Source organism: Lates calcarifer, linkage group LG2 (genome assembly GCF_001640805.2).
Source record: "Lates calcarifer isolate ASB-BC8 linkage group LG2, TLL_Latcal_v3, whole genome shotgun sequence".
In the NCBI taxonomy this organism is placed as follows: domain Eukaryota; kingdom Metazoa; phylum Chordata; class Actinopteri; family Centropomidae; genus Lates; species Lates calcarifer.
The window spans coordinates 30,019,521-30,030,683 of NC_066834.1; the positions used below are offsets into that span (position 1 = coordinate 30,019,521).

The following is an 11,163-nucleotide window of genomic DNA, read 5'->3' on the forward strand; positions in this document are numbered from 1 at the left end:
ATCAGGCGACATCAGTGGTTTACAAGTGGTTAGGCATCAAGGTCCAAATTTCTCCTTAGTCATTAGATTAGCCAATAGAAATGAATTTTTGTGGTCAAGTTTATTTCACAAAATGTTATAATAAATAATGTGTAGCCTTAAAACACAATGAAATAAAATGTGTTTAAAAATGATTAGCTACTGCAGCAAGAAAGTTTAAAAAACAGTAATACCATAAACACTCGAAAGATAGTAAAATTAATGGAAAGCAATGGCTGCTCGGGAACGCTTCATTAATGATTATTTAAATTATTGACTAATCTGCAGATTGTGTTCTGGATTAATCATTTAACCTCTATGGTGAAAATACACATGAATGACGGTGCTCAATACTCAAAGTGATGCCATCAAACAGGTTCAACCAGCAGCTGTAACAGTAAAATGTTTTGACATCTTTGCTTGAAAAACTACTTGAATGATTTATTATTTATCAAAAATAGTTGCTGATTAATTTTCTGTCTATCAATTAATTACAACCCCGGTTGGCACAGCTACTTTATTTTCCTTTGAAATGTCAGCTAAACACTCACATTTTACAACTTGCTTTTAATTAATCATTAATTATTAATGATTCAATGAATAATCATTAATTAACTATGATTTTTTTTCTCCTGATGAATTCTATATCATTTATTTTATCATTTTATATTGTTAATCTGTTATTACTTTTACTGCGTAATTACTGTCTCTCATTTCTTTGTCTTTGTTAAAACACTAGGAAAAGTGTAAAGGAGTGTTAAAACCTCATACACATGAGGTTCATGTCTATTATTTATTATTACTGTTACACCCAATGTATGACTCACTACAGCGGCATCTGAAAGTAATAGTTTCACCTGACCAATCAGCATCTGTTACTTTTCTCCAGCTTGTGAATGTGATGTAATCACTGACAACACCAGCCTCTGGTGGCTAGGTACTTCAATAGTTTGTAGAAGATCCAATTTCCTATATAGCTTCCATAGTAAGCCAACAGTTTCATCCCTCCCTTTTGTTTATGTACACAGTAGGTATCTTGGAATTTCCTTTCAGATCCTACTTTGTCAAAATGAACAACCGGAAGGAACACTGTCTTGACATTTTAGTGTACCTTATTACAAGAGCTATGCATTTAAATGTTTTCATGTACTTAATGAAGATATTCCCAATGTCTCAATATATTAAAGGGTAAGATTGACATTAGCATTTCATGACGATCAAAAAATTCCCATAAAGAGAGCAAACAACAATGGGCAACACGACCAGTGTCTAACAAGTACTGTCTGATGTACAGTTCCATATGCTCTGTTCTTCAGGCTCTGTGCTACAGCACGTTCAATTTGAAATAAAATAATGGAGTGCCTCAGCTTTAATTTAAGTGGGTCCATCAAAGAATTGTGAGGGAGAAATATCTCCTTTAACACACAGTGGCTGAACTGTAAGGATTCAAAACTTGGCTGCTAAATGTTTCTTGGGGAGCAGTGTGTTGTTTCAATGTTACTGTCAGAGTTGACTGAGAGTTGCCATTCAGATTGAGGTTGAGTTGTCAGTATGATGGTTGAGTTGTCAGTATGAAGAGTAAAGAGGTGACCATGCAAGATTAGAGGGGAGGAGAGGAGATAATGGTAAACCTCAAAAACAGAAAGACCAGTTCACAAACATACAAAAAGAAATTGGTTGGGTTCTGGAGCAAAGTTCTATGGACAGATGAAACAAAAAACAACCTCCATCAAAACAATGAAAAAGCGTGGAGAAAAAAGCACCTCAACAGCTCACGATCCAAAGCCACTGCCTCATCTTTACTGATGATTTCACTGCTGATGGAAGTAGCAGGATGAATGCAGGGGTCTACAGGAGCAGTCTGTGCTCACACTCAGCCAAATGCGTCAAAAGTCACTGGACAACATTTTACCATTCAGCAGGACAACAATCCTTAACATCAGCCAAAGAGACCAAAGAGCTTTTCATGGTGAAGACTGGTCAAGCCAATCTGGCTGATCTTCAGTCCTCTTACTGAAGACCAGACTAAAGGCAGAGAATGAGAGAGCTGCAGATGGCTGTAGTGACGCCTGGGAGAGCATCACCAGAGAAGCTATAAAGTTTCTGCTGATGTCTGTGGACCAAAGTACAGAGCATTCAGAATGTAGTCAGATCCCTTCACATTCTTCACTCAGCACCCCATTATCACAAGTTTCTGGAAGTTTCTCTGACCCCAACATGATCCTTCTCCCCCAATTGCTCAATTTGGCCAACTCTTGTAAAAGTCCTGGTTGTGCCTCTCTTTAAGAATTATGAAGACTACTGTGGAACCCACGCTGAAGCAGCAAGTTTTTTGTCCCCAGATCTGTGCCCAGATGATATCTGATATCATCGTCAGCTGTTACACCTTGTATAGAAAGATGTGTGCCTTTCCAAATCATGTCCAGTGAGTTTAATTTACCACAGGTGGCCTCCAATCAAGGTATAGAAACATCAAGTGTCATAGTAAAGGGTCTGAATACTTACGTTTATGTGATATTTCAGTTGTTTCTTTTAAATAAATTTGCAAAAAATTCTAAAATTCAGTTTTTGCTTTGTCATGATCAAATATGTGTGAATTGATGAGGGATTTTTTTTAATTTTAGCATGAGGCTGCAACATAACATGAAAAAAAGTGAAGCAGTCTGAATACTTTTTAAATGCACTGTATCCTTTATATATATATATATATATATGTATATGTACACACACACACACATTTGTACTGCTATAAATGCTTTAGATGAAGACTGACCCTGCAACAAGGGCTGCAGCTGATAATTATTTCTTCATTAATCAAGTAATTCTTAGGTCCATAAAATGTCATAACAGTAAAACATAGACAGACATCTCATTTTTCAAAAGTCCACACTGACATATTCAAGTGTTTGCTTTGTCCAACCAACAGTCCAAAATCCAAAGATAAGTAGTAAGACACATTGCCAAACTGCATTTCAGAGGCTAGAACCTGTCAATTTTTGACATCTTTGCTTAAAAGACTGAAGACATAAATAATTAATCAGTTATCAAAACTGTGTCTGAATTATTGTCAATTGAGTATTAGAGCTGAAAGGGGTCTACAAACACAGAATACGTGAGCCTGCATTTATTAGTTTCCTTCAGTATGTTGTGATGGTCAGACTGTTAGTTTGGGCTGCCACTCTGCTGAGTAGTCAAATCCTTTACTGAGGTTACTTAAGTACCAATAAAAAATACAAGTAAAATTACTGTATTCAAACCCTTACTGTGTTAAAAGCATACCTGTATACAGAAGTCATTATCACGGTACTCATTTTGTGGGTTGGCCCCTGCCAGTAGGTAAAATGTAAACTTTAATTTCAGTACAATACATACTGTTGTGTTTCATCAGTAACAATGCATCATATTTTCCAAACTCTTCAAATGTTTTTGCGAGCACTCGCAATCTGCAAACTAAACTACAGCTTCCATATAAATGTAATGGAGTACAAAGTAAAAGAAAAATCAAATACTTGTGTTAAGTACATCTGAAGTATGTACTGGTGACTTTGTACTCTTCTGAAAAATAGCATGACTTACTACAATCTTCTGGGTGATTTTAATTTGGTGTCTTTATTCTGTTAAACTGTTTGTGAAGACACACATTACTTTCTTGATTTTCAGTTCATTTCCTTAAACACACTGAAAAACTGCAATAAATCCAGTCTTTTACCACAGTCAAACGTGAAAAACAACATCATGTCAGTCTGTCAGTATGTCAGTCTTCAGACTGACTGCAGTCATCTCCTCAGACTGGTCCAGTTTAATGAGGACCATGGACTCTACGTACATGTCACACCTTCACCACCAGAACATGAGAGCAAAGACTGCTCTCAAAGATGACATTCAGACGGACACAGCCATTGCTTCATGCTCCAAACCCTCTCCTGCAGCTGCCTGTGAGACTGAGGGACATCAGGGCTGCTAGTGATAGCAGCTCAGCTTGCCTTTCTTCTGTCTGGGACGCAGAGGTCAGCTCCTCCTCCTCATCACCCTCAGGACAGAATCAGAAAGAAGTCCCCTCAGAGGTTTTGATGTAATTCTTGAAGTCAGTTGGGACACTCAGCATGGAACAGACCTGAACGATACCAGACAGAGGTTAGCTAGTGTGCATTAAGTCCTCTACTAATGCAGAAAATTCACATGCAACTTCCTGGAAGCCAAGACTTTCATTTCTGAGACTAATGTCCTGTCTATACAGTGAAAGCAGCATGTTGTAGCAGCAGCTTCAGTCCTCTGTCTGTCTCTATGCAGGACGTCACTGCAGGTATGTGAAAGTGAAAGAAACTCTTCCAAGTTATTACATGTGTACAGGGCAGGTAAAACTCAAACAGTTTACATACAGTCTACATATTAAAATGGGAATGTGTCAGTTCCATCAGAGGTGCCTGAGACAGATGACTGAAAATGTAACAGAAGTTTAGTGAAATCTGTCACTGAACAAGGCATGTGCAGGTAAAGTTAAATCAAATACCTTATATATGTTACTTAGATTCAGTGCACACCTGAGGTCTGTACTATGTAGGGAGTTTAACCTATTCTGGTTTAACTTGGGGTTATTAGGAAAGTCAGGGCTGACAAACCCCAGTTCCCTTGACTGGCGTTAAACAGCACTATGACGGTGGTTAAGATGTCAGTCAGCTGACATCTTAATCGGTGTAACCTTAATCAGAGTTAATGTGTGTGCATAAAACAGGCATGCACCGTACTTTAATTTTAGCGGTTTACAAGGAATTTAAAGAGACTACCTGCAAAATGTAAAACCATGACTGCCAACAAAGCCAGGGAAACTTGTCATGTGTTCTCTAGAATCTTAATTTGCAAAATGAGATGGAAGGACACACAAAATATGTGATAATTATTAGGACACTTGGGTTATAGTCAACACATGGGCCACATATCTGAAAATGACTTGTTGCTCACTGTTCATGATGTTGTGTCTGGAACACTTTGCCTGTATGTGCATGAACGTCACTGTAACAGTAATTTCAGCTGAAGCCTCAGTGGAAAGTTGAACCTGGCAACAAGTCAATATGAAATATAAAATCTCTTTAAAAATGCAAATAAATAAATACATGAATAAAAAAATTTTTTTAGACTAACGATCTCTACACAATATCCAATATCGGTCTTTCGTAGTACGGGCCTCCATTGAACCTGATTTCAGGTAAATCAAGATCCACATCCTTTACTGTACCTAACAACCTCAGTCTCACTAAGCAGTCAGATGACAGTGGTTATTAACTCAGCAAGTCAATCCAGGATTTCCTGATCTATGAGTGTGTTCATTTAAAAGAGGTGGAGTTGTTAATTACAAACAACATTGTCAGAACCATGAATAAAGTACTTAATGTGATATGAGAGGAAACAGTGACACCTGCAGGTAAATTCAGTTATAGCAACATCCTAAAGTCATACTCCGGGTGAAATGTAAACGATATGATCACATTACTAGAAAAAAAACCAATAATTTCCAAATAATAAAGTCAGGCTGAGGATATACTGTAAATAAGTAAAGGAATTATTATCATCAATTATTATATCATTTCTTACTGAATATTTTTGCTTTTGCTTTTGTTTGATGATGAACAAACTGCTGAGCCTAACATGAAAATGAATACATGATGCAGATAAAAACAGGTCATGTCAGACAGTTTCTGCTGTCAGAGTGGAGAGGAGAGGACAGAGTTAATGTCTGATGAGGTCAATCATTTATAATCATGGGATATATTTAAGAGTGTGTGGAGCTGCAGTAAGAGTTCAAGCATTGACACTGCCAGGAATTCTGTCAGATTAAAGAATCTCTGTTCAATTCACATGAAGCTATAATAGTTTATTTCATGAGATAAACTCTCCCCTGTTTGGTAGAAACTTTGTTTTAAAACCAAAGAGAACACAAAGAAAGACTCAAACATTAAAACTATTCCACTGATTTATAAAAATATCTATTAATCTTTATTAGTCGCTGTATTGTAAACTCTATTGTGTTGGGATCCTGTTTTCCAGTGATCTGACTGGTCAGTAGTTTGATCTGGTCCTCTGAACATAACCTGTTCCACAGCAGGTTAACATAAGTTACCATGACAATTTACCCTGTTAAGAAGTGAACCACTCTGTGATGTTGTCAGTTCAATTGGCAGGGGTTTCATCCAGAGGCCTGTACTACGGAGTGAGGATACTGGCTTACCAGGGTAACTTCAGGAGTAACTTGGTGACGTCAGGTGTAACTTCCTGATTAACCTGTACTATGAAAGGTGGATAGGTTTTACACGGGGTCTGCTGCCATGGTAATTTACACTGCGTCTCTAAACTGCTCCGAGCAGTTTATGTTCGTGGTTAACTCAGTGTTACCAGTGTTATTTCTACTTAACCTCCGCCCCACAGGTGGAGGAACCAATCGATATCAGCACAACGACTGAGAGAGGCTGACTCCGTAGGACAGGGTTGACTAAAGACTGCCAGTACCCCCAAACCCCCGACCCCCACCCCCACCCCAAAAAAAAAAAGTATGTAGTGGATGGTAAAGATATGTGGACCAAAGGATTGTGTTTTTTATGCTCCGCATTTTCCATTTTCAATTTCAGTTATTTTAATTTATAATTTTTTTTTCTCACAGTCAAGCAGCAGAATTTAGCATCATTAGTGTTATCATTAGTGCATTTTACTGATTTCAATAATCCTTTGAATGGTGGCGGGGGCGTTTTTGTCCTGAAAGACAATATAATCTGACAGACTGTTGTAATTGTAGACTACATACCAAAACATGCAGTATTAATGATGGGTAATATGAATGTGTACCACTTCATAGAATGTTTATATTTCATCCAGGTTCAGATTTCCACTAAGGCAGAAATACTGTTAACATGAAGTTCATACTGAACATAACAGCATTACATTCATACATATACAGCCTGAGTGTTCCAGGCAGAACATCATTAACAGTAACAGCTCATTTTCAGACATGTGACCCACGTGTTGTCTGTAATCCAAGCATCTGAAAAAATTAGCACATATTTTACGAGTCCTTACATCTCATATTACAGATTAAGAATCCAGAGAACATGTGACAATTCTCCCTGGCTTTGTTGACAGCCGCAGTTTTACATTGTGTCGATAGAGTCTATTTAAATTCCTTGTAAACCAACAGAATTAAAGAGCGCTCCTCATTTGAGAAGTACGGTACATGCCTGTTTTATGCACACGCACGAACTCCAATTAAGTTAACACCGAATCAAGTTACCGACATCTTAACCACCGTCGTAGTACAGTTTACTACAGATCGAGGCAGCCAGGGTTTGTCAGCCCCGACTTTCCTTGATAACCCTGAGTTAAATCAGAGTAGGTTAAACTCCCTTCGTAGTACAGGCCTCTGGTCTACTGTACAGTTTATGGCTGTGAGATGTTTTTCTCTGCATCTTATTGAAACACCTATGCTTTCCTGACTTCCACAAGGAAAAAACATAGTGATTTGGTAGCCTGTAGTTGTCAACTGAAAGGAAGAAACACAGACATGCTACACAATACATAGAAGATAGGTGTTCTGTATTTATCAGAGCATGTTGTTCACTAACTGCAGGCTGCAGTTTGTGCTGCTCAGCTTCTCACTCACTCATGAACACTGCGTCTTATGTAACAGCAGCAGTGTTTTAATGGAGTGGCTTTGACACTGTCGCACCTGGACCACAACAGGTTACAGCAGACAGCTGCTGGTTCTGACTCAGTATGAATACTCTCATCAGCCCTGGTTAAGACATGTTCACTATTACCAATTTCAGATAAATCAAGTACCTGTCTGAACTTGGCCCGAAGCTTCTCCATGTTCTCCTGTAGTTTTGCAGACTGTGGATCATCATGAGGACAGTCTTGGATCAAACCCAGGAGAGCCTCCAGAGCTTTCATGCGCTTTCTGAAAACACACAAACATATAGTGCATACTTTTTTAATTTTGTAATGTAACCCACTGATATTCCCCAGCTTCACTAAAGAATTTATCTAATTCCCTGCATGGCCCCGATATACAATATGAAATACAATATCTCTAAATACAGATGCAGATTCTTCATACATCACTGAGTTAGCCTGATTGGATGTTTCAACACAAATCTGTGTTTTTCAGAGTTTTCAGTTTGTTTAATCCAGTTAGGTTGGATTAACTCTGCCGGTTTATTTATTAATTCATTACATTATCAATTTATTATTAAGAGTTACACACCTACAGTATATACTCTTCACAAGAGACATGAACTCAGTTAAAACTTCGACTGCTAAAAGACACAATATAATTCTGACATGTTCATTAAATTACTATAATTAATGCAACTGTGTATTTAACACTATTTTAACGTCAGTCGAGACTGATAAGTCTGTCTTAGCTGGATGAGAATGAACAGGATCATTTGAGCCTGATAACAGCATGCTAACTTGTATTACTTAGCCATTTTGAAGAACAGGGCCCAGCACTGTGGGAGGGGTCTCATCACTACGAACTGCTCTCAGTTTCAAACTAGAGCTGAACGAACCATTTGAATCATGCACATAGGTTAAAAAAATAAAAATCACTATTCTAGATCCCGAACAGAGTGCTAAGGTAAGGAGGGTGATTATCTTGTTTAAGGCAACCATACCTTGATTTGACATCTGTGTTATTTTGGAGCAGACATTTCCATGTTATGGCAAACCCATAGTAGAAAGAAATCTGTAGGTTAGAGGGCCAGAGACAGTAAACAAAATTGAAAGCAACACAGCTCAACTCATTCATAAAAGACAGAGAAAGAGGCTTCTAACCTGCCTGACAGACCTCACAGACACAGGAGGGTCAGAGGGAGCACACACAGATTCCAGTCATGCCCTGTGCTGTTCACAGCTAACTCACTCACCTCGGTGGACAACCTGGCCCCATGTGAGGCCCCATGTCTGCGGCCATCCCGCAGCCCTTGGCGGGTCCCTTTCTCAAATCCTTCCCGGTAGCCCTCCCCACGGAACCTGAAAAACACAGTCACAGTGCCCTCAGTCAGTGTCTGGAGCCACAGACTTTTAATTTTTCTTTTGCCTTTCACGGTCTTTATTTGAACATTAAGCTTCACTTAAAACTGAACATGTCAGCGTCAGCTTGGACGGCTAGACCACAGACTGTGTGACACGGGCTGGTTCCTCTGTAACACACACACATACATACATACATACATTCATACATACATACATACATACACACATACATACATACATACATACATACACACACACACACATACATACATACATACATACATACATACATACACACACACACACACACACACACACACACACACACAAAGCCTAACGTTCACATACACAAACGGCTCTCGAGTGCAAAAGACAACATTCAACAGGTAGAAAACTCACCGCTCATCCGCCAGAAAAATACTGTCAAACATGTCTTCATTTCCAGACCCGCCGGCCATCTCCCTCTGATTCCCGGGATTTTTCTGCGATGCCGTTATCACAGTCCTGTCGGCCCGGGTGTTGTAACCACGGTTGTAAACAGCTAACTACACTGTTTTCATCTTGTTCCACTAACCAGCGCCACTTCCTCCACCGTGAGAGCGGTGCTGCCCCCTAGGAGCCCGGAGGTGAATGGGGCGTCTTCCTCTTCTAATAAATTTCCGGGGGAGTGGGGGCTGTACGCTGCGAGCATAGAGTGTATATAAATATAACTATAAATATAACTTTATGTACAGTCTATGACTGTGAGTCGTGATCATAGACAGTCTATGGTCGTATTGCTACAACTCAGACACCCGCTTTCTTCAGAAATGTTCTGATGACTCAGCAGTTGTCGGGTGTATCAGAGGAGGACGTGAGGAGGAGTTTAGGGGCATGATCATGGACTTTGTGGACTGGTCCAACCTCAGTCACCTCCAGCTGAATATCTCCTAAACAAAGGAGATGGTGATTGATTTCTAAAAGAAGAGATCCACGCCAGCTCCTGTCACCATTGGAGGCATGGAGGTGGAGGTTGTTTTCAGCTACAGGTACCTGGGAGTGCAGATGGCTGACAAGTTGGACTGGTCCAGCCATATGGAGGTGGTGTACAAGAAGGGTCAAAGTAGGCTGCACTTTCTGAGAGGGTTAAAATCTTTCAACATCAGCAGACCTCTTCTGTGCACTTTTTACCAGTCTGTGGTGGCCAGTGCACTCTTCTTTGGTGTGGTGTGCTGGGGGGAGGGGGGTCGCTCTAGTGACAGAAACAGACTGAACAAACTGATTAAGAAAGTGAGGTCCACCATCGGGGCAGAGTTAGACTCAGTTCAGCAGGTGGCTGAGGTAAGGATGCTCAGTAAGCTGAACATACATAGTGATTTGGTAGCCTGTAGTTGTCAACTGAAAGGAAGAAACACAGACATGCTACACAATACATAGAAGATAGGTGTTCTGTATTTATCAGAGCATGTTGTTCACTAACTGCAGGCTGCAGTTTGTGCTGCTCAGCTTCTCACTCACTCATGAACACTGCGTCTTATGTAACAGCAGCAGTGTTTTAATGGAGTGGCTTTGACACTGTCGCACCTGGACCACAACAGGTTACAGCAGACGGCTGCGGGTTCTGATTCAGTATGAATACTCTCATCAGCCCTGGTTAAGACATGTTCACTATTACCAATTTCAGATAAATCAAGTACCTGTCTGAACTTGGCCCAAAGCTTCTCCATGTTCTCCTGTAGTTTTGCAGACTGTGGATCATCATGAGGACAGTCTTGGATCAAACCCAGGAGAGCCTCCAGGGCTTTCATGCGCTTTCTGAAAACACACAAACATATATAGTGCATATTTTTTTAATTTTGTAATGTAACCCACTGATATTCCCCAGCTTCACTAAAGAATTTATCTAATTCCCTGCATGGCCCCGATATACAATATGAAATACAACATCTCTAAATACAGAGATGAGTTAGACTTAGTTCAGCAGGTGGCTGAGGTAAGGATGCTCAGTAAGCTGAAGTGCATCCTGGACAATAATTCTCACCTGCTACACGACCTTGGGGTGTTTTGGGAAAGCACCTTCAGCCACAGACTGATACCTCCTCAATGCAGGACTGAACGCAGCAGGTAGTCCTTTGTGCCAGCAGT

General features: G+C 39.8%; 1 protein-coding gene across 1 annotated transcript; it reads right to left on the reverse strand.

The window, feature by feature from the left end:
* Nucleotides 1-2,686: 2,686 nt before the first annotated feature.
* On the reverse strand, nt 2,687-9,622 carry lto1 (LTO1 maturation factor of ABCE1). Its single transcript, XM_018668072.2, has 5 exons — nt 9,439-9,622; nt 8,931-9,036; nt 8,679-8,749; nt 7,843-7,960; nt 2,687-4,132 (listed from the first exon to the last, which is right to left on the reverse strand). The coding sequence occupies exons 1-5, from the start codon at nt 9,495-9,497 to the stop codon at nt 4,061-4,063; spliced, it is 426 nt and encodes a 141-aa protein (XP_018523588.1). The 5' UTR covers nt 9,498-9,622; the 3' UTR covers nt 2,687-4,060.
* Nucleotides 9,623-11,163: the final 1,541 nt, after the last annotated feature.